The 27,292-nt window shown below is 36.9% G+C and overlaps 1 protein-coding gene across 5 annotated transcripts in view; it reads left to right on the top strand.

Annotated features, from left to right (window-relative positions):
• Nucleotides 1-522: 522 nt before the first annotated feature.
• The window catches only part of ANK1 (ankyrin 1), a 290,504-nt gene continuing 263,734 nt past the window's right edge, over nt 523-27,292 (top strand). For 3 of the 5 annotated variants that reach the window (XM_075858903.1, XM_075858902.1, XM_075858904.1), the window contains exons 1-2: nt 524-685; nt 1,417-1,769. In XM_075858903.1, the coding sequence (XP_075715018.1) occupies nt 1,644-1,769 (126 nt within the window). In that variant the 5' untranslated portion in view covers nt 524-685; nt 1,417-1,643. Of the gene's footprint in view, nt 686-1,416; nt 1,770-27,292 lie in introns of all 5 variants that reach the window. The other 2 variants (XM_075858907.1, XM_075858901.1) reach the window with 1 other exon arrangement.

The following is a 27,292-nucleotide window of genomic DNA, read 5'->3' as shown; positions in this document are numbered from 1 at the left end:
AACAATATATGGGTAGGTGATCCCGCTAAAATTGACATGATCTGCTAATGCCTATACAGAATTATTGATATAGGATGACTGTGTGCCAAGAGATATTTGCCCACTAACATGCACATTAGGCTTGTATATAGTATTTGAATAGAGCAGGGGGAGAGGCACCTCTTCTAGTTAGATCGTTGGCAGATCTCGTCAAAACCTAAGGGATCCACCGCCCCAAAGAAAAAACATAAATTGGACTATAGATGTAAAAAAAAAAAATTTCTTGGAGGAATTGTGATTTTTTAAATATGAAAGACGGTCTTTTTTAACTATGCTGCCGAGGAGTGAAGACCTGAATACACACATTATAAGGAATCCTTATATGTATTTACAAATCCTGGTAAGAAGCCCCCACACCCATCGCACGCTCTGCAGCAGACACAGACTAAATGCACACACAAGCGAGCACAAACAAAAACATGCACACACACTCGGAGGAAAGATAGATGCAGGCGGTGCGTCTACCATCCTTCTGCTCAGAGGGGGAGAGACGGGAGGGAGAGAGTGCAGGAAGGTGACCAGCATGCAGGAGGAAGCAATGTGTTTCGCCTGCATCAGCAACACTGCAGTGTGAGGGGACAGCGCGCAGGCAGCAGGATGCTGTATTACCACAGCAAAGACAGATAGAGGGGAGGAAGCAAAAGAGGTATGTGCTTGGGTATTGAACCTTGTGGGATAGAAGGAGAAGATGAAAGAGGGCAGAGGTATGTGGCAGAAACTGCATCCAGGAGAGGAGAGTGGTATGTGCTGGAATATTTGCCCTGCAGGCATTGGCAATGGGGGTGGAGGAATGGATAGGTGAGAAAGCAGGATAGCCTGGCCGGGATGGTGGGTGATATAGACCGATAACTGAGGTATAATATGTCGACAACTGCTTTCCTGGAGGAATAAGGAGGGTTGGTGGAGGGGGATTGGAGATGGACGGCGGCAGAGCTGATATGTGTGCAGGAGGAGGCTGGAGGAAAGTGGCAGAAGGGTAGAGGAATGCATGTGGCATGAGCAGGTGTCGAAGAGGAGGACGACAGGGCAAATACACCGAGACGGCAGGTAGTGGGTGTCTGAGGAGGGAAAACATAAAAAGGGATGATAATGGAAGGAGACAGGCTTAGCACTGCAGTGAATGTGAGCCGCTTGTGTCCCAACATGGGAGAGACGTCTGCAGGACGCAGTGTGTGTGATGTGGATGCAGAAGGCCAAAATGTTTAGTGCAGGTATAGAGTTGGTGATGTCCGGCATTGTAAAACGTAACTTTACACATCTGTCAATGTATTATAGAAGAATGCCTGCAAGGCTTATACTAAAACCTCTGATGGTATTTGTTTTCCAGATGCATTCTTTATGTTTTATGTAACACAGCGCATGTTTTTTTATTCACAGATATGGACCAGTCAAAACAGAAGACTCTCTCTAATAGAGTGTGACGAGTCGAAGGAGCTGGCCTTCAAATCTTGTCCAAGTCCTCCATATTGGTCTTCACGTGGGTGAATATATACGAGGTGTAAACTGAAATAATCAACCCCTACCTGGGGGGGGGGGGTTGTTGGAGGTCCCCATTACTTGCTGTGGTTCCCTGAGTTCTCAACCAGGGATTACGGGTGATCAGGATGGCACAAGCTGCCAAGCAACTCAAGAAGATCAAGGATGTTGAAGCACAGGCTCTGGCGGAGCAAAAGGAGAAGGAGGAAACAGACCGCAAGAGAAGAAGTCGATCCCGTGACCGTAAGAAAAAGGTAACCAAATATAATAAGGAGAAAGAAGGGTGCTGAGTATGCAATGAGGAGGAGATGATGACTACGTAAACTCTGCTGAGAGTAAGGTGCTTCCTGTGCTCTATTACATCCGTCATATATCATGCCTGTCCTGTCCAAAGCTTCAGGATCTTGTCTGATAATTTATAACGTGTATGCTCTGTGATATAATATTGGGGGTGGAATTGTGTAGAGCAGCCTGGCCTCTTGTTTCTTCCGTGTTGTGCTTGACAGGATCTAGCGCTGTTGGCGAGGTTTTATTAATGATATGTGATGTAGTATCACGGGAGGGTTGTGTTCCTCCTAATATCCTGGCCGTCTTCCCTGCTGACCTGACTGTTTGTCAACAATTAATTCACCTGAAATAACTCCTACATAGTTGCGGCCTCCTCTGCTTATTTCCTAAGCATCATTTGGACGCCTCGTAGAAATAACTGATGTTACATATGTGTCTATAGTACATAAAAGCCGCTTAAAAATTCATGTTTACATTCAACGGGGTTCCTTGTTGTAGACAACTTCATTCATGGCCTCCTAGGGCTTATTGAGTCCGTAGAGGGGGTTCAGTGAGTGGCTTGGCTCTGGAGGACCTTGGATGTCTATTGAATACAGTTAGTACCCCAAAGTGCATTGTTTAGTCTTCTACATTGTGGTCTCCCATCTGATTATGGAAGCCCCCTGTAATCAATGACTGATGTGCAATCTAGGGTGGATCGGTGATCGAGTAGTTTATTCTGATTGCCATATCTGGGGTTGGTAAGGAAATTTTCCCCATAATGTAACACAAATGGCAACTACTTCATATGATTATTTTTTTTGCCTTCCTCTGGATCAAGGCTATGGGATAAAAGATTGATCTTGATTGACGTGATCATGGGGTTCTCCAAACTCGACAGCCCCATTAAGACACAGAACTGTCTTCTATTAAAAATGCTTTTTATAATTATATACAATGTCTATGTAAGTGCTGTAAACCCCTTTCAATTGATCGTACAATGATCTAAAATTGTGTGGCAACAGATGATTTATAATTTATACTGTTATACTGCGGATAGTTTTTAGCATCATGTATACCTTTAGTGAGTCGTGTGTGCAATACAAATAAGGTGCAAGCCAGTAATTCCCAACCTTAGGGGAACCCCTCAACATTTTTGTCACTGCCAAAGATCTTCTACTCTCATTCCTACCTCAAAGATGCTTGGTGTAGGGGGAGGTAAAGCATTCTCGAATGCTTGCCCCGTGCTATATTCTGTCCCAGATTTGTTGACTACTTTGCCAAGCATCTTTGAGCAGGATGAAATTCATTCATCCCTACCGTAAAGGTGATAGATCTTTCTGCTGCTGTCTTCTGGGGAACCTCTGACCAGGTTCCAAGCAACCCCAAAAAATGGGGTTGGTCTTCACTGGTGTAGATATTTATACGTGTGCAGGGACCCTACTTGTTCTTGACCAGATGAACAATTTGACCTTTGAGTCTAAAGTCTATATTTGTATTTGGTTGTACGTCACTTGTTCTTTTAGGAATGTTGGAATGTTTATTGCTTTGTATGCCGGAGAAATTCAATTGTGCATCCTACTAACGTAGCACAAATCTGGTAATTTTTAGCAATTTTATAATCTCCTCCCACCAACTGAGGCAAATGTCTGCATCTCTCCAGATTCTAATACTGAGGACTCAAACACATGCATTGCTTCATACGAAATATATTGTGATACACCAGAAAACAATTCTGCTGTGTAGTAAAGGGGGTTTTACACTGGGCAATTATCGGGCAAATGATCGTTCATATAACGCTCGTTGCCGATAATTGCCCTTCGTAAACAGGGCAGTGATCAGCAGATGATCGAGCAAACGCTCGATCATCTGCTGGTCATATAGTTTTAAAAAAGTTAAATATTATCGTTGTCCGCAGCACATCTCCCTGTGTAAACAGGGAGACGCGCTGACAACATGATAATAATGTATGGGGACGAGTGACTGTCCCCATACATAGCTCCACGTGACAGGAGCAAACAAGTGCTCATCAACGAGCTGTTGGCCTGGTAATAGAGCCTTAAAGAACTTCCACAATTGTCCATATCTCAAGATGATAGCGATACAATAAAGCCACTTGACGCAATGGGAGAAGTTGCAATTGTATCGAGGCCCCATGGTTTGGCGGTCCACCGGCTCTCTGAAAAGAGCAGCGGTAGAGAGGTGCAATGATATAGCATGCTAGTGGATAAATCATGTAATCGCACTAGGAACTATGTCATTATACAAATGCATCCTTCACCTTATAGTGCATATAGATCACCTACCGGTTGACGTCATTGTATACGTTGACCATTGACCTCATTGGTAACAAGTTATTGTCTTAGATGAGAGCAACATTAAGACAACATTTGAGGGCTTCCATAGAACACATGGGGGCTATGGATTAGGGTAAAAGGGTTATCCAGTTTAGGAAACCCATTTTCATATTTCCTAATAGGGAATTCTGAGTTATTAGAGGTATTCTTCTTTTCGGGATCTTCATCTCTTAGCCAGAGTAGAGAGCGTCTCTTGCTCTGGAGGACTTGTCTTGTCCTACATTACACAGACAACCCATTGGTTTGAATGGGTGCTGTGTAATGCTTCATTTCCCCTGTGGTGGCACTGCAGAGAAATTGAGCATTTCATGCCAGGTTTCCTCGCAGATCGCAGATGATCACTGGTGGGTCCCAGCAGGAGGACACTTTGGGATCAATTTATCGCTAAGGGACCCTTCTAACAAGTAGGGATCATCCAAAGCGGAGAACCCCTTCAAGGACTGGATAAAAGAACATGTTACGGTGACGGAAATTAGAATTTAATGTTTTTGTATCTACTAGTTACTGGTCAAGTCTTCTTGTAGCACATACAAGTTGGAGATAGAATAGACTCCATTTCTTGTGGAAACTATTTAAATATTATTTTTATTAAGAATGACCTGATCCAGCCGTGTTACATCTAATAGACCTTGTAGTCTTTCCAGTTGTATACTTTGCATCAGAAACTACAAATTAGCACCCTGGGGATCAGATCAGCCAGAGCTTCAGATGTGCATTCATGTTTATCCTTTTGCTCATGCCTGCCATTCATATAGCATAAGAACTTCATTACTCAACCACCAACATAAGACCAATAGACACAGGCTCAGGCTTGCCATTTTAGTGTCTGGTGCACATGACAAGTGGCGTGGACTCCGCTCTGCCTACAACTTCCTCATGTATCATTTATATTGGAAGCAGGAAACATTTCGAGACTTTGATCTTCTCTATAGAGTCGTTTACAAAATTGTTTATTTCATAGGGGAAACTGATAAATGTCTCATAGTTAAAGGTCCTACTTCTGGGACCCCCGTCTATCAGAAGAACAGCTACATATATAGTAGACAAAGTGGAGAACTGGCCACATGGCTCTTTCCATTATAAACTATGGAATTTATAAAAACAGCCAAGCGGGCTCCCCACTTTAGAGTGCCAGAAGGGGGTCTGGGGTCTCAGAGATGGAACCTTCACCTATTAAACATTTTATGGCATATTCTGTGGATATGCCATAAATGTCTGTATACTCCTTTTAAGTTAGCAAGATAGCATCAGATAACTACTACACCCATCCTGCTTTTTTATATACATGATTGGTCGAGCAGAAACTGCATGATTTCAGTAGAAGGAGGAGGAGGGACTGCAGCTGCTACATCCCTCTGACACTGGATTCGATCAGGAGCCATGTGTAGCTCGTAGTCTCTATATGGGTAGCCCCCAGTTATTGGAAGATAGTAAAGGGCACAATTGAAACCACTAGAACTGTCATGGCATTTTGGAAATTTGGCACCAAGGTCAGAACCATATGACTGACAGATGAGCCCAGGCTAAGAAAGGACCATTTCATAGTTCCTGAGTCAGGATCATATATAGGGAAATTGGCACTACAGAATTAGACTCTTCACCAGGATAATATCACTGCCACTTGCCATTGGAATTTCCTGCTTGGTTGCTTCTTATTGATAATTATTGTCTATGACCGTTGGGTCTGTAAGTGGTCACTGGGACCGGAAGTGATGTCATATGATTGACCGATATAGACAGGAGCAGAAGTGGGCATCCTACAGGAAAATGTCTTCAATCCTATTACGTCATGGTGTGTTTGGTACATGTTACATGTTGTTTTATCACTGAACTTAAAGGCGATGTCCATCTTTCAACACCTGTGCTGATTCATTTTATTATATCTCTTTTTAAATAGGTCAGAGCTCCATTTTTTTGATACAGATCTCCAAATCCCTTGTATTGGTATAGAGTTAAAGGGACACTCTGACCAAAACTAAGCTTTCCCATGTGTACTATTATGGTATTCCATGTGTCAGTCTCTCACCTGTTATTTCCATCTCTATATATCAGACTGGGATGGTTGCTTAGCAGCAGTGTCAATCAGGCTCGGTGACACGTTTTCTCTACTTGATTCTATGGAGATCTTTGTGTCACCCATCACCGGCTTCAACAGGTTCCTGTCACACATGTATAATGTAGAAGAATATAGTGCAGCCCCTATGTCTGTATACTTATGCTTTCTCAGCTTATTTAGGAGAATATACAGAAAATTATAATCACCGTGTCCCCCAGCAGAAATGGTCTTTAGCTGGTCATGTGATGTTGTGGTGAAGCATCATGGGATTGATAGCAAAGCAGAGTGGAAGAGAAAGCTGGAGAAATCGTTAGGTTCCGTTAATGAGGTCCGTCAGACCTTTTTGTCACGGGAACCCATCAACGGAAAAGCAAACAGAAACCATACCTTTCCGTTGGCAATACCATTGATTTCAATGGTAATGCCTCTGTTGCTAATGGTTTCCGTTTCTCTCTGTTCCGTAAGGTATAACGGAACCTAATGCTGATGTGAACACACCCTTAGAATCAAGATGGAGCCTTTTCTAAAGCACAGACAAGGTAGCAGTTCAAAAAGTAAGTACAGTATGTACATATGTGTGTATATATATATATATATATATATATATAATGTAGAGTGTGATATACAGTCAGGTGGGGGATGCAGACATGGAGAGTTGAGTTACCACTGGAGGTCTTCCAGGAGGTCTTCTTTAATTGATAACATTTTAGCCACCACTAGGGGGAGCTTACCGTATACTGTTTATACAATTAACTCTGTACTATAACGGTGTGCAGTAAGCCCCTAAGCTCCCTCTAGTGGCGGATGCAGGCTTTATGAATTTTATCATTTAGATCTATATCTATGCAGTGGATTTGGAACTCTATTAGAAAATTATTGCTCAGACAGCTGTAAAGATAAATAAAAAAAATTAATAAGGACAGAATTTTGCTACTATTTAGACAAAAAATAAAAGGATGGACATTCCCTTTAAGCTTAAAAAAACAAAAAGGTAGGGACATCTGCCATAAAGAATTAACTGTAAAATTCCAGAAATAGAGTCAACATCGGGCACTATATCCTGTGCCCATAGACATGACATATGTCTATAGGATAAGTTCACATCCGCGTCAGAGCCTCTGTTAAATATTCCTTCATATTTGATGGAAAAAATAGCTCTGCATGCAGCACTATTTTTCCCATCCATACCATGGATACCCCGATGAAACACAATGGACCCTATTATAATTCCAAGGGGTCAGTCGGGCGTCATCGTATAATGGATCCGGCACTGTGTGGAGTTTAGCATCAGCTGGGGGTTGGCTGTCCATATGTGACAGCACTATGTAAAATATTCTATACAGTATATCATGTTACTCATCCCACCAGTGGCACCTTCACTGAGCCATGCAGGATTGTACTGAGTGAGATGTATATAACACTAGTTATAATAGGGCGGCCATATCTAGAACAGGCACGGATATAGCCTGCAGTATGAGAACATCTGGATGTATCATAGAAAGTGTGATTACATATACGATGTGTTTTCTTCTATGGGAGACAGATCATACTATATGTAGACTTGGTGCAGCATTGTGTTATTTGACGTGGTGACATAGGGTGGCATTTGTAATTTTTTTCATTTGTCATCATATTATTACTTATTATTGATACTTATTGATAATTAGAATAGTCTCATAACAGGTCTCAAAATGAACGGGGTTGTTTCATGGCATACATGAGTCTGTAAATTTAGTTCCCCACACTGAGCATGTATTCAGGGAAAGCAGTCTTTCTCTGTTAATCTGAGATCTATTCTATAGACAACCTTCCTCTACGTATCTATCGTATACAAACGGTATTTGTTATTATTACACATGCCTATCTTTGTATGACATTTTACACTTTATGCCTAGATATAATTTCTAAAAAATGTAAATACATTGGAATACATATCTGGTACTGATCCTGAGTTACAACCTGTATTATAGTCCAGAGCTGTATTCACAATTCTGCTGGTAGTTAAAGGGAACCGTCAACATGTTTGTCAACAGACACACCCCTAACGGCTTAGCTTAGCCCCTATGATTTAAATCCACAGAACACGTTCTGTGTAGATGCTAAACTAGCAAAGAAATATGCTGCGAGATTTCAGCTCTGAAATCTGCAGAATTGTGAATTCAGCTCTGGAGTATAATACAGGCTGTAACTCCACATCAGTACAAGATAAGTAGTGTAATGTATTTACAAAGTTACTAGACCTTTTATGTAGATTAATTCTCTATGTATAACATCGACATATGTTTTAATGCCTGGAGTATACAGCAAGATCATACACTGCATTGCATAGGTGGCAAAGAACCAAATGTCATGATTCCTATGAATGAAACGACGACCAGAGCCTGCAGCATGCACAGCAGTTGGCAGCCAAAATGTGTACATTGGCATTTATAAATGCCATGCGGTGCTCTGGCACTTATTATATTAACTATGCTGTGAGACGCAGATAACATATTTAGACAATTCCTCAGGGAACCTCAAGTAGGTGAAGTCCGACAATAGTTTCCAGTAAGACGGTGGATACATCATTCCCTCTGATTTACAATACATTAATCACAGTCCTGGAATTGCAGCTACATAGTAAAAAAGGGAGAATACTGGCGAATGCCCAGGAGTATTGGACCAAGCTACCGGAGATCAATGGAATAAGCACATTATTGGGGGAGAGTTTTATAGGTGACGTTAATTGTGGGAAAAGCAGTGCCGCGTTACACTTCACTTCCAGGGTCAGCAAATACTAATTGTTCTCTCTGTTCACTGCTGCTCATGAGGCTGGGGGGATAACTGGCTGTAGCGCCCCCAAGAGAGGATAATGCAGACAGCAGGTCAGCTCCCAGGCTGCGTGTACATATAGCATGCTAGATCTTATAATATACCGAAGGAGCGTGCTCATAACAATAAGACTTCTCCTCTTTAAATAGGACAGTCCAGGCGGTTAGCAACTCAACTCCCGAGCGTTACTAATGGATTACTGCGTGCATTCTGCTCAGCTGAAGCTTACTCCTTCTGAGACATTCATTTATCATGCGGTGTCAGATACACACACAAGATGGAGCTACAGGAGCCGGAATAAAGCCATAAACATTGGGATCTACTATGCTGTATCCTATATTTTATATCTCCGCATCCGGCATCATGTGAGCTGAAACAAATCATTTGTAACGTTAGCATTATATTACGATTGGCTTTTTCTTTTATGACATCCTATTCCAAATCCATAGACATTAATATGGAGTTGGTAGCCCTTCCCCCACCACCCATTGCAGCTAAAACAGCTTCCAGTCTTCTGGGGGCTTTCTACAAGATTTTGAGGTGTCTGTGGTCATTTTTGCCCATTCATCCAGAAGAGCATATGTGAGGTCAGGCACTGATGTTGGGCGAGAAGCCTGGCTCCCAATCTCCGTTCTAGTTCATCCCAAAGGTGTTGGATGGGGTTGAGGTCAGGACTCTGTGCGGCCAGTCAAGTTCTTCCATACCAAACTCACCCAACCATGTCTTTATGGACCTCTCTATGTGGACTGGGGCACAGTCATGCTGGAACAGAAAAATGCCAAACTCCGAACTGTTCCCACAAAGTTGGAAGCTACAGTTCTCCAAAATGTCTTGGTATGTGAAAGCATTAAGATTTCCCTTCACTAGAACTAGAATACAACCCCATAGTATTATCCCATCTCCACCAAACTTTACAGTTGGTACAATGCAGTCAGGCAGGTAACGTTCTCCTGGCATTCGCCAAACCTAGACTTATCCATCAGACTGGCAGATAGAGAAGCGTGATTCATCACTCCACAGAACACGTTTCCACTTCTTCAGTTGCGGCGGCTTTACACCACTCCATCCGATGCTGGGCATTGTTCTTGGTGATGTAAGGCTTGCATGCAGCTGCTCGGTCATGGAAACCCATGCCATGAAGCTCCGGGCACAGTTTTTATGCTGATGTTTATGCCAGAGATGGTTTGGATTCTGCAGTTATTGAGTCAGCGGAGCGTTGACGACTTTTATGCACTATGTGCCTCAGCACTCGGCGACCCCGCTCTGTAACATTATGTGGTCTCCACCTTGTGGCTGATTTGCTGTGGTTTCTAAACGCTTCTACTTTACAATAATATCACTCACAGTTGATCGTGGAATATCTTGGAGGGAAGAAATTTCATGAATGTACTCGTTAGCGTTCTATCACAGGACCACGATCAAATTCAGTCATCTCTTTAGAACGACCCATTCTATCACAAATGTTTGGAAAGGCGACTGCATGGCGAGGTGCTGAATGTTATACACCGGTGGCAATGGGACTGAATAAAACACCTGGATTTAATGATTAAGAGGTGTGTCCCAATACTTTGTTCCATATAGTGTGTAAGTGAAGCCAAGTATTATATCTTCTTCATATCCAAAATGTATGTGTTGGTCCCTGGGCAATACATTATATACCTCACCCCTTTTTTCTGGAAAGCGGAAAACAAAACAGCTGAGATGAAACCTATAGAACGAAATAATAGTCATATAGTGCAAAAATAAAGATGCCATATAGTGTGTATGTATCACTGCCAATCAGAATTGTAACTTGAATCTACTGGGCCCCAATGCAAAATCTGGGTCCCCCATCTACTCTGGTGTCTTTTTATGTGGCAGAGGGGTATTTTGGTCACCCCAGGCACCATCACCCAGTGCGATTGCTGTCTCTGCATCAGATATAGTTATGCTCCTGCCGTTATTCTATGAGCACAGGCAGATAAGGAGGCCCTCATGGCCTCTTTGGCAGCCAGGCCTCATCACATATAGGAAGTATCTACCCTTCAAACACATCTAGTTAGCTCCAAGGGTGCACGTGTCCTGTCAATGTCGGTCTACGGTTCCTTGGGCCCAGGACTGGAAATTATTCTGAGGTCCACATGCCATCTATACAGAACATGTGCACGTCCATCGTAATCTTTGTTGTTAGCTGTGTACACACCGGACACATAATCTATAAGGTCTAATGGGTTATTTGTGACTTATCCCATGAGAAATAGATCCTAGGGACAAGTGATTGGTTCCAAAGTCATCTCCACATTCTGCTGGACCTTTGGAGCCCATTATTCTGTGGGAGACCAAGCCTACCGGAGGATCCCCTTGAACTCTGGTGGGCCAGTGTAGGAGTAGCTTATGTTTGTGTGGCAATTCAAGCAGAGACAGAAGTTACTGGGGAGAAGGAATTGTCTGTATACTTTATTGTACCTTCTGTAAATGGGTGACAAAATAAAGCTTTTTAAAGCCTCCAAAATGTCTAACGGTGATTGCAACGTTTTGTCTTTAGGAACAAAATGAAGAGCAGCTCCTGCTAATTTTTTTTTTTTTAGAGCAGCCGTTTTTGATTTTGAGCAAAAATTCACTTATGTTAAAGTTTCCTAAAATAGAAAAATCTAATCTTTACAGTGAGTATCACTTATGAAAGACAGTAGCTTAATGAGTTACTGAAAAACTGAATAGTAAAAATAAAAAATCTTATGCAAATAAAAAACCACTATAAAAAAAAAAAAGAACATCATACCCCCAAGAAATAACAGGGAAAGCCAGATTCAGTGCCTTAAGCCCTCTAGAGGAGATTATTCAGAGGTCCGCCCTCCATCTATAAAGAACACATGCATGTCCACTTTCACTTTATGTGAATTTCCCCCGAAATATTTGTTGTTTTCATTGTACACACAGGACATGTCATCAATAAGGTCTAATAGGTTATTTGTGACTCATCCCATAAAAAAATAGACCCTATTGACAAGTGATTGGCTCCGAAATCGTCTCCAAATGTCTTCTGCTGGACGTTTGGGCCAGTGATTGTGCCAGAGCCTGGGCACGCCAAAGGATCCTCTGGTACTTGCCCGAAACTGTGAAACAAATCAGAACCTGGTAGGTCTCATATCCAGACATAAAATCAGAAAGAACAAGATGAAGTATGGATGGAGCCCCAAACATGTAAAAAGATGAACAGAGGAAAATCTGGGAAAGACAAAAAAAAAATGTTAAACTAGATATCAACAATCAGTTGGATTTGAAAAGATATATATAAAAAAGAAATGAAAAAAGTCTTAAACTGCTCAGGTGCTGAAAGAGGTCCGTTTATATCCCAATATAACATTTACAAAGTAATAGCAAATGTCATTGGGTGTAGACTAGAGCCTTGCAAGATTCATTGACAGCTGCTCAGCCTTCCCCATGGAGTCTATGTCCTCAAGCATCATGGTGTCCCTGAGGAACATCTACACAGGTCAACAAACAGCAGTCATAACAGAAGCTGGCTTTATGACGGGGTCTAGACTGGCAAAGACCCTAAACAAGGTTGTACTCTACTTTAGAGATGATGTTAAAAAACGAAAATATATTCGATTGTTTTGGTGTAATTGGACCAATTGGTAACAACAAAGGATGTAGTATACAGGAAACATGATTAAGACTGACATTTGTCAAGGAGTGTATGTTGCTGTGGTCAAAATACGGCACTCTCTATGTAGGCATTTATTGTAGACAGTATTTGGATTTATGTGGGTACAGTATACCATTGTGTGAGCACTATTTGCTCTATGCAGGCACTCTCTAGGCCAGGGATCTCAAACTCGGCGGGGTAAATGGGCCGCACATAGAAAGAATGTGAAGTTGATGGGCCGCATTACTTTCAAATCTGATACAGTATAAAATTATTGTTAATCAATTAGTTATTCAAACTACTATAACAATACTATATTACTATAACAATACTACATTACTATAACAATACTATATTACTATAATACTACTACAATACTATAATAATACTACATTACTATAATATTACATTACTATAACAATACTACATTACTATAATAATACTACATTCCTATAACAATACTACATTATTATAATAATACTACATTCCTATAAGAATACTACATTACTATAATAAAACCACTACAGAACTATAACAATACTACTACTATAATAATACTACATTATTACAATACTACATTACTATAATACTACATAACTATAATAATACTACATTAATATGACAATACATCATTACTATAAGAATACTACATTACTATAATATTACATTACTATAATAAAACCACGACATAACTATAACAATACTATTACTATAATAATACTACATTATTATAATACTACATTACTATAACAATACTACATCACTATAATACTACATTACTATAATAATACATTAATATAACTATACTAAATTACTATAACACTACATACAATACTACATTACTATAACAATACTACATTATTATAGTACTACATTACTATAACAATACTACATTACTACAATAATACTATATTACTATAACAATACTACATTACTATAATACTACATTACTATAACAATACTACATTACTATAGCACTACATACAATACTACATTACTATAACAGTACTACATTACTATAATACTACATTACTATAACTACTACATTACTATAAGAATACTATTACTATAATACTACATTCCTATAATCATACTACATTACTATAATACCACATTACTATAACAATACTACATGAGTATAATAATACCACATTACTATAACAATACTACATTACTATAATAATACTACATTACTATAATACTACATTACTATAATACTACATTACTATAGCAATACTACATTACTATAATAATACTACATAACTATAGCAATACTGCATTACTATAATACCACATTACTATAACAATACTACATTACTATATTACTATAATATTGCATTACTATGACAATACCACATTACTATAATAATCCTATATTGCTATAATAATACTAGATGACTATACCAATACTACATTACTATAATAATACCACATTACTATAATAACACTACATCACTATAATACTATATTACTATAATAATACCACATTACTATAATAATACTACATTACTATAATAATATTACACGTTACTATAATACTACATTACTATAACAATACTACATTACTATAATAACAATACTACATTACTATAACAATACTACTTTACTATAATAATATATTACTATAATAATACCACATTACTATTATAATACTACACATTACTATAATACTACATTACTATAATACTACATTACTATAATAACAATACTACATTACTATAATACTACATTCCTATAAGAATACTACATTACTATAATATTACATTACTATAATAATAATAATAATACTACTACATAACTATAACAATACTATTACTATAATAATACTACATTACTATAATACTATATTACTATAATAATACCACATTACTATAACAATACTACATAACTATAATACTACAGTACTATAATAATACTACATTACTATAACAATACTATAATACTACATTCCTATAATCGTACTACAATACTATAATACCACATTGCTATAACAATACTACATTACTATAATAATACTATAATACTACATTCCTATAATAATACCACATTACTATAACTATACTACATTACTATAATACTACATTACTATAACAATACCACATTGCTATAACAAAACTACATTACTATAATACTACATTACTATAATACTACATTACTATAATACTACATTGCTATAACAATACTACATTACTATAATAATACTATAATACTACATTACTATAATAATACTATAATACTACATTACTATAACAATACTACATTACTATAAGAATACCACATTACTATAGCAATACTACATTACTATAATAATACCACATTACTATAACAATACTACATTACTATAATACTACATTACTACAACAAATCTACATTGCTATAACAATACTACATTACTTTAATAATACTACATTACTTTAACAATATTATTACTATAATACTACATTCCTATAACAATACTACATTCCTATAATAATACCACATTACTATAACAATACTACTTTACTATAATACTACATTACTATAATACTACATTACTATAACAATACCACATTACTATAACAATACTATATTACTATAATACTACTTTACTATAACAATACTACATTACTATAATAATAATACTACACTACTATAATACTACATTACTATAACAATACTACATTACTATAACAATACTACATTACTATAATAATACTACATTACTATAATACCACATTACTATAACAATACTACATTACTATAATACTACATTACTATAATAATACTACATTACTATAATAATACATTACTATAACACTACATTACTATAATACCACATTACTATAACAATACTAATTTACTATAATACTACATTACTATAATACTACATTACTATAACAATACCACACTACTATAACAATACTTTATTACTATAATACTACATTACTATAATAATACTACATTACTATAATACCACATTACTATAACAATACTACATTACTATAATAATACTACATTACTATAATAATACTACATTACTATAATACCACATTACTATAACAATACTACATTACTATAATACCACATTACTATAACAATACTATAACACTACATTACTATAATACCACATTACTATAACAATACTACTTTACTATAATACTACATTACTATAATACTACATTACTATAACAATACCACATTACTATAACAATACTATATTACTATAATACTACATTACTATAATAATACTACATTACTATAATACCACATTACTATAACAATACTACATTACTATAATAATACTACATTACTATACCACATTACTATAACAATACTGTATTACTATAACTATACTATATTACTATAATACTACATTACTATAATACTACATTACAATAATAATTCCACATTACTATAACAATACTACATTACTATAATAATAATACTACACTACTATAATACTACATTACTATAACAATACTACATTACTATAATACTACGTTACTATAACAATACTACATTACTATAATAATACTACATTACTATAATACCACATTACTATAACAATACTGTATTACTATAACTATACTATATTACTATAATACTACATTACTATAATACTACATTACAATAATAATTCCACATTACTATAACAATACTACATTACTATAATAATAATACTACACTACTATAATACTACATTACTATAACAATACTACATTACTATAATACTACGTTACTATAACAATACTACATTACTATAATAATACTACATTACTATAATACCACATTACTATAACAATACTACATTACTATAATACTACATTACTATAATAATACTACATTACTATAATACCACATTACTATAACAATACTGCATTACTATAACTATACTATATTACTATAATACTACATTACAATAATAATTCCACATTACTATAACAATACTACATTACTATAATAATACTACACTACTATAATACTACATTACAATAACAATACTACATTACTATAATACTACGTTACTATAACAATACTACATTAGTATAATATTACATTACTATAATAATACCAGATTACTATAACAATACTACATTACTATAATAATACTACATTACTATAATAATACCACATTATTATAACAATACTACATTACTATAATAATACCACATTACTATAACAATACTACATTACTATAATACTACATTACTATAATAACAATACTACATTACTATAATAATACTACATTACTATAACAATACTGCATTACTATAACTATACTATATTACTATAATACTACATTACAATAATAATTCCACATTACTATAATACTACGTTACTATAACAATACTACATTAGTATAATATTACATTACTATAATAACAATACTACATTACTATAATAACAATACTACATTACTATAATAATTCTACATTACTATAATACTAGATTACGATAATAACAATACTACATTACTATAACAATACTACATTACTATAATACTACATTACTATAATACTACATTACTATAACAATACTACATTACTATAATAATACTACATTACTATAACAATACTACATTAGTATAATATTACATTACTATAATAATACCACATTACTATAACAATACTACATTACTATAATACTACATTACTATAATAACAATACTACATTACTATAACAATACTGCATTACTATAACTATACTATATTACTATAATACTACATTACAATAATAATTCCACATTACTATAATACTGCGTTACTATAACAATACTACATTAGTATAATATTACTGTAATGGTGGGGGGGGTAGGGAAACGGACAAGTGAGCCCTAATCTACCCGCCACTCTGTCCCTGCCTACTTGCAACGACCCGCCCTAGGCGACGGGGTACAACTGGGCGGCGGTCCCTGCGCTCAGTAAGTGCATGACAAACACGACAAACAAACAAGGGAATACAAGCAAGGGAAATGGGCAGTTGCTCGCGGAAACACCGTGAGCAACAGAGTAGTGAACGAGCCGAGTCAAGCCAGGAGAGTGCGAGGTACAAAGCGAAAAGCAGAAGAGTAGTCGGTAAGCCGGGGTCTGTATGGAGCAGGATCAAAAAGTAGCAGGAGCTGTAGCTGGGCCAGGAAACCTCAAGGAAAGAATTCACAAGCACAGATGGACAGGAAGAGCAGGCTTAAATAGACCGAGGGCGGGAGCTAGCTGAGTCTGGCCAGGTTGCGATAGGCTCTCCCACTCCTAAGCCTGCCAGCCTGAGTGGAGGAAGCTGGTGTCTGTCTCAGGGATGTACACTCAGGTGTTGACTGATTAATTCTGGGAATTAACCCCGAAGCAGTGCCTGGCAGATCCTTTACAGTACCCCCCCTTTTATGAGGGGCCACCGGACCCTTTCTAAGTGGACCTGGCTTACTGGGGAAACGCAGGTGGAACCTCCTGACCAATACCCCAGCGTGAACATCCCGGGCGGGTACCCAAGTCCTCTCCTCGGGCCCGTATCCTCTCCAATGGACCAGGTACTGGAGGGAGCCTTGGACCATCTTGCTGTCCACGATCCTGGCCACCTCAAATTCCACCCCCTCAGGGGTGAGGACGGGAACAGGAGGTTTCCTCGAGGGGGCCAAGGACGGGGAGCAGCGTTTCAGGAGGGAGGCATGAAACACGTTGTGTATACGAAAAGACGGGGGTAACTCCAGCCGGAAAGAGACAGGACTGAGGACCTCAATGACCTTATACGGCCCAATAAACCGGGGAGCAAACTTTTTGGACGGAACCTTGAGACGCAAGTTCCTGGATGACAACCACACCAGATCCCCGACCACAAACAGGGGGTTAGCAGAACGTCTTCTATCGGCCTGAGCCTTCTGTATGCTCTGGGACGCCTCTAGGTTCTTCTGAACCTGGGCCCAGACTGTGCACAGATCCCGATGAACGACCTCCACCTCGGGATTGTTGGAACAACCAGGTGAAACGGAGGAGAACCGTGGATTAAACCCAAAATTACAGAAAAAGGGAGAGACCCCTGACGAGTTACTGACCCGGTTATTAAGGGAAAATTCGGCGAGGGGAATGAAAGAAACCCAATCAAATTGACAGTCAGAGACAAAACATCTTAAGTATTGTTCTAGAGACTGATTAGTCCTCTCCGTTTGGCCATTGGTTTCAGGATGGAAAGCAGAGGAGAAGGACAGATCAATCCCCAACTTATTACAGAAGGCTCTCCAAAACAATGAAACAAATTGTACCCCCCTGTCAGAAACAATATTGACGGGGACCCCATGGAGACGCAGGATGTGTTTGATAAACAAGGTAGCCAACGTCTTGGCGTTGGGTAGTTTCTTGAGGGGCACAAAGTGGCACATTTTACTGAAGCGGTCTACCACCACCCACACCACCGACTTGCCTTGGGATGGAGGCAAATCGGTGATAAAATCCATGGAGATATGTGTCCAAGGTCTCTGGGGAATGGGCAACGAACGCAGTAAGCCCGCTGGTCGGGACCTGGGAGTCTTGGACCTGGCACAAACCTCACAGGCGGCGACGTAGGCCTTAACGTCTTTAGGCAAACCAGGCCACCAATAATTTCTGGTAATGAGGTGTTTGGTACCCAGGATGCCTGGATGGCCAGATAGTGCGGAGTCGTGATTTTCCCTAAGTACCCTTAGCCGGAATTGCAGGGGAACAAACAGCTTGTTCTCAGGAAGGTTCCCAGGAGCTGAACCTTGATCAGCAGCAATTTCAGAGACTAAATCGGACTCGATAGAGGAAATGACTATACCTGGAGGCAAAATACAAACAGGATCTTCCTCCGAAGGAGGGCTGGCCATGAAGCTACGCGACAGTGCATCCGCCTTAATATTTTTAGACCCGGCCCTATAGGTAACCAAAAAATTGAATCTGGTAAAAAACAACGCCCATCGAGCTTGTCTCGGGTTTAGCCTCCGGGCAGATTCTAGGAAAACCAGATTCTTGTGGTCGGTAAGGACCGTTACCTGGTGCCTAGCCCCCTCCAGGAAGTGGCGCCACTCTTCAAATGCCCATTTAATGGCTAAAAGTTCGCGGTTGCCAATATCATAGTTACACTCCGTGGGCGAAAACTTCCTAGAAAAGTAAGCACAGGGGCGGAGATGGGTGAGGGAGCTGGTACCCTGGGACAAGACGGCCCCGACTCCCACCTCGGACGCGTCAACCTCCACAATAAATGGCTCCCTTTGGTTGGGCTGAACCAGCACGGGGGCCGAGATAAAGCACTTCTTGAGGGTCTCAAAAGCCTGGACGGCCTCAGGGGGCCAATGGAGGACATCAGCACCCTTGCGAGTGAGGTCCGTAAGAGGCTTAGCGACGACCGAGAAGTTAGCAATAAATCTCCTGTAATAGTTAGCGAACCCCAAAAAACACTGTAGCGCTTTCAGGGAGGCAGGTTGGACCCATTCAGCCACAGCCTGAACCTTGGCAGGGTCCATGCGGAATTCATGAGGAGTGAGGATTTGACCTAAAAATGGTATCTCCTGTACCCCAAATACACATTTTTCGATTTTGGCAAACAGTTTGTTTTCTCGAAGGACCTGGAGCACTTTCCTGACATGCTCTATGTGGGAGGACCAGTCCCTGGAAAACACCAATATGTCATCAAGGTACACTACAAGAAATATCCCCAGGTAATTTCTCAAAATCTCATTTATGAAGTTCTGGAAGACCGCAGGGGCATTGCACAACCCAAAGGGCATGACGAGGTATTCGAAATGGCCTTCGGGCGTGTTAAACGCAGTCTTCCACTCATCCCCCTCTTTGATGCGAATAAGGTTATACGCCCCCCGTAGATCCAATTTAGAGAACCATTGGGCCCCCTGAACCTGATTAAAGAGATCAGGAATCAAAGGAAGGGGATACTGGTTCCTTACCGTGACCTTATTCAGGCCACGGTAGTCAATGCATGGCCTAAGACCCCCATCCTTCTTCCCTACGAAGAAGAAGCCAGCACCTACCGGAGAAGAAGAGGGACGAATGTAACCCTTGGCCAGGGATTCCTGGATATACTCCCTCATGGCTTCACGTTCGGGACAAGAAAGGTTAAATATCCTACCCTTAGGAAGCTTAGCTCCTGGTACCAATTCGATAGCGCAATCGTATTCTCTATGAGGCGGTAATACTTCGGAGGCCTCTTTAGAGAAAACATCAGCGAAGTCCTGAACAAACTCGGGTAGCGTATTCACCTCCTTAGGGGGAGAAATAGAATTAACAGAAAAACATGACGTACAACATTCATTACCCCATTTGGTTAGCTCCCCAGTATTCCAGTCAAACGTAGGATTATGCAACTGCAACCAGGGAAGACCTAGAACCAAATCGTACGATAATCCCTGCATCAATAGTACAGAGCATTGCTCCAAATGCATGGAGCCAACAAGGAGTTCAAAAACAGGGGTATGCTGTGTAAAATAACCATTAGCAAGAGGAGTGGAGTCGATACCCACTACCGGAACAGGTTTAGGCAAATCAATCAGAGGCATAGCGAGAGACATAGCAAATTCCACAGACATGATATTAGTAGAGGACCCTGAATCCACGAAGGCACTGCCGGTAGCAGACCTACCACCAAAAAAGACCTGAAAGGGAAGCAATATCTTAGTACGTTTCATATTTACGGGAAATACCTGTGCGCCCAAGTGACCTCCCCGATGATCACTTAGACGCGGGAGCTCTCTGACAGCATTCTTACGCTTGGGACAGTTGTTTACTTGATGCTTGACATCCCCACAGTAGAAGCAGAGACCATTCTTCCTGCGGAATTCTCTACGTTGTTGAGGGGACACGGAGGCCCCGAGTTGCATAGGTATTTCTGAGTCTTTAGGGGAGAAACGAAGCAACGGGACTTCGGGAGGCATCATGGGGGAGTCGGAGGAAAAAACACATAAACGTTCACGTTGTCGTTCCCTGAGACGTCGGTCAAGTCGTACCACTAAAGCCATAACCTGGTCTAAGGAGTCAGAAGAGGGATAACTAACTAGCAGGTCTTTCAGGGCATTCGACAGACCCAACCTAAACTGGCACCTTAAGGCAGGGTCATTCCACCGAGAAGCTACGCACCACTTCCTAAAGTCAGAGCAATACTCCTCAACAGGTCTCTTACCCTGACGTAAGGTCACCAGCTGACTCTCGGCAAAGGCAGTTCTGTCAGTCTCGTCATAAATAAGTCCGAGGGCAGAAAAGAAACAATCAACGGAGGAAAGTTCAGGGGCGCCAGGAGCCAAGGAGAAGGCCCACTCTTGGGGCCCTTCCTGGAGCCGGGACATAATTATACCCACCCGCTGGCTCTCAGAACCTGAGGAGTGAGGCTTTAAGCGAAAGTAAAGCCTACAACTCTCCCGAAAGGAGAGAAAAGCCCTCCGGTCACCTGAGAACCGGTCGGGCAACTTGAGGTGGGGTTCAAGGGGTGCGGTGAGGGGAACTACCAAGGTAGCATCAGGCTGGTTGACCCTCTGAGCCAGGGCCTGGACCTGTAGGGAGAGACCCTGCATTTGCTGAGCCAGGGTTTCACGGGGTTCCATAATGGTGTCAGGGACCAGGGTAGACTAGGTATAGGGCTTGTGAATTTGTAATGGTGGGGGGGGTAGGGAAACGGACAAGTGAGCCCTAATCTACCCGCCACTCTGTCCCTGCCTACTTGCAACGACCCGCCCTAGGCGACGGGGTACAACTGGGCGGCGGTCCCTGCGCTCAGTAAGTGCATGACAAACACGACAAACAAACAAGGGAATACAAGCAAGGGAAATGGGCAGTTGCTCGCGGAAACACCGTGAGCAACAGAGTAGTGAACGAGCCGAGTCAAGCCAGGAGAGTGCGAGGTACAAAGCGAAAAGCAGAAGAGTAGTCGGTAAGCCGGGGTCTGTATGGAGCAGGATCAAAAAGTAGCAGGAGCTGTAGCTGGGCCAGGAAACCTCAAGGAAAGAATTCACAAGCACAGATGGACAGGAAGAGCAGGCTTAAATAGACCGAGGGCGGGAGCTAGCTGAGTCTGGCCAGGTTGCGATAGGCTCTCCCACTCCTAAGCCTGCCAGCCTGAGTGGAGGAAGCTGGTGTCTGTCTCAGGGATGTACACTCAGGTGTTGACTGATTAATTCTGGGAATTAACCCCGAAGCAGTGCCTGGCAGATCCTTTACAATTACATTACTATAATAACAATACTACATTACTATAATAATTCTACATTACTATAATACTAGATTACGATAATAACAATACTACATTACTATAACAATACTACATTACTATAATACTACATTACTATAATACTACATTACTATAACAATACTACATTACTATAATAATACTACATTACTATAATACTACATTACTATAATACTACATTACTATAGCAATACTACATTACTATAATAATACTACATAACTATAGCAATACTGCATTACTATAATACCACATTACTATAACAATACTACATTACTATATTACTATAATATTGCATTACTATGACAATACCACATTACTATAATAATCCTATATTGCTATAATAATACTAGATGACTATACCAATACTACATTACTATAATAATACCACATTACTATAATAACACTACATCACTATAATACTATATTACTATAATAATACCACATTACTATAATAATACTACATTACTATAATAATATTACACGTTACTATAATACTACATTACTATAACAATACTACATTACTATAATAACAATACTACATTACTATAACAATACTACTTTACTATAATAATATATTACTATAATAATACCACATTACTATTATAATACTACACATTACTATAATACTACATTACTATAATACTACATTACTATAATAACAATACTACATTACTATAATACTACATTCCTATAAGAATACTACATTACTATAATATTACATTACTATAATAATAATAATAATACTACTACATAACTATAACAATACTATTACTATAATAATACTACATTACTATAATACTATATTACTATAATAATACCACATTACTATAACAATACTACATAACTATAATACTACAGTACTATAATAATACTACATTACTATAACAATACTATAATACTACATTCCTATAATCGTACTACAATACTATAATACCACATTGCTATAACAATACTACATTACTATAATAATACTATAATACTACATTCCTATAATAATACCACATTACTATAACTATACTACATTACTATAATACTACATTACTATAACAATACCACATTGCTATAACAAAACTACATTACTATAATACTACATTACTATAATACTACATTACTATAATACTACATTGCTATAACAATACTACATTACTATAATAATACTATAATACTACATTACTATAATAATACTATAATACTACATTACTATAACAATACTACATTACTATAAGAATACCACATTACTATAGCAATACTACATTACTATAATAATACCACATTACTATAACAATACTACATTACTATAATACTACATTACTACAACAAATCTACATTGCTATAACAATACTACATTACTTTAATAATACTACATTACTTTAACAATATTATTACTATAATACTACATTCCTATAACAATACTACATTCCTATAATAATACCACATTACTATAACAATACTACTTTACTATAATACTACATTACTATAATACTACATTACTATAACAATACCACATTACTATAACAATACTATATTACTATAATACTACTTTACTATAACAATACTACATTACTATAATAATAATACTACACTACTATAATACTACATTACTATAACAATACTACATTACTATAACAATACTACATTACTATAATAATACTACATTACTATAATACCACATTACTATAACAATACTACATTACTATAATACTACATTACTATAATAATACTACATTACTATAATAATACATTACTATAACACTACATTACTATAATACCACATTACTATAACAATACTAATTTACTATAATACTACATTACTATAATACTACATTACTATAACAATACCACACTACTATAACAATACTTTATTACTATAATACTACATTACTATAATAATACTACATTACTATAATACCACATTACTATAACAATACTACATTACTATAATAATACTACATTACTATAATAATACTACATTACTATAATACCACATTACTATAACACTACTACATTACTATAACAATACTACATTACTATAATACCACATTACTATAACAATACTACATTACTATAATACTACATTACTATAACACTACATTACTATAATACCACATTACTATAACAATACTACTTTACTATAATACTACATTACTATAATACTACATTACTATAACAATACCACATTACTATAACAATACTATATTACTATAATACTACATTACTATAATAATACTACATTACTATAATACCACATTACTATAACAATACTACATTACTATAATAATACTACATTACTATACCACATTACTATAACAATACTGTATTACTATAACTATACTATATTACTATAATACTACATTACTATAATACTACATTACAATAATAATTCCACATTACTATAACAATACTACATTACTATAATAATAATACTACACTACTATAATACTACATTACTATAACAATACTACATTACTATAATACTACGTTACTATAACAATACTACATTACTATAATAATACTACATTACTATAATACCACATTACTATAACAATACTGTATTACTATAACTATACTATATTACTATAATACTACATTACTATAATACTACATTACAATAATAATTCCACATTACTATAACAATACTACATTACTATAATAATAATACTACACTACTATAATACTACATTACTATAACAATACTACATTACTATAATACTACGTTACTATAACAATACTACATTACTATAATAATACTACATTACTATAATACCACATTACTATAACAATACTACATTACTATAATACTACATTACTATAATAATACTACATTACTATAATACCACATTACTATAACAATACTGCATTACTATAACTATACTATATTACTATAATACTACATTACAATAATAATTCCACATTACTATAACAATACTACATTACTATAATAATACTACACTACTATAATACTACATTACAATAACAATACTACATTACTATAATACTACGTTACTATAACAATACTACATTAGTATAATATTACATTACTATAATAATACCAGATTACTATAACAATACTACATTACTATAATAATACTACATTACTATAATAATACCACATTATTATAACAATACTACATTACTATAATAATACCACATTACTATAACAATACTACATTACTATAATACTACATTACTATAATAACAATACTACATTACTATAATAATACTACATTACTATAACAATACTGCATTACTATAACTATACTATATTACTATAATACTACATTACAATAATAATTCCACATTACTATAATACTACGTTACTATAACAATACTACATTAGTATAATATTACATTACTATAATAACAATACTACATTACTATAATAACAATACTACATTACTATAATAATTCTACATTACTATAATACTAGATTACGATAATAACAATACTACATTACTATAACAATACTACATTACTATAATACTACATTACTATAATACTACATTACTATAACAATACTACATTACTATAATAATACTACATTACTATAACAATACTACATTAGTATAATATTACATTACTATAATAATACCACATTACTATAACAATACTACATTACTATAATACTACATTACTATAATAACAATACTACATTACTATAACAATACTGCATTACTATAACTATACTATATTACTATAATACTACATTACAATAATAATTCCACATTACTATAATACTGCGTTACTATAACAATACTACATTAGTATAATATTACATTACTATAATAACAATACTACATTACTATAATAATTCTACATTACTATAATACTAGATTACGATAATAACAATACTACATTACTATAACAATACTACATTACTATAATACTACATTACTATAATACTACATTACTATAACAATACTACATTACTATAATAATACTACATTACTATAATACTACATTACTATAATACTACATTACTATAACAATACTACATTACTATAATAATACTACATTACTATAATCTACATTACTATAACAATGCTACATTAGTATAACACTACATTACTATAACAATACTACAATACTATAATAATACTACATTACTATAATACTACATTACTATAACAATGCTACATTAGTATAATACTACATTACTATAACAATACTACATTACTAAAATACTACATTACTATAATAATGCCGCTAGATTTAAAGTTACCGGAAATTTGCGAGTTTACTTCACGTGTATTTTAACAATCCAGTTTTCCAGTTTGTGTCGCTAAATGCAGTCTGACTGCAGACACAAGAATATCAAGATTGGGCAGCCCCTTTTTAGATATTGCCACAGTGCCCTTTGTAGTTAATGCCACAATGCCCTCTGTAGATACTGCCAGATGCCCACCTGTAGATACTGCCAGATGCCCACCTGTAGATAATGCCATGGTGCCCTCTGTAGATAATGCCACAGTGCCCTCTGTAGATAC

This window comes from Rhinoderma darwinii, chromosome 3 (genome assembly GCF_050947455.1).
Source record: "Rhinoderma darwinii isolate aRhiDar2 chromosome 3, aRhiDar2.hap1, whole genome shotgun sequence".
Classification (NCBI taxonomy): Eukaryota; Metazoa; Chordata; class Amphibia; order Anura; family Rhinodermatidae; genus Rhinoderma; species Rhinoderma darwinii.
This window is presented reverse-complemented; position numbering and strand designations above follow the sequence as displayed.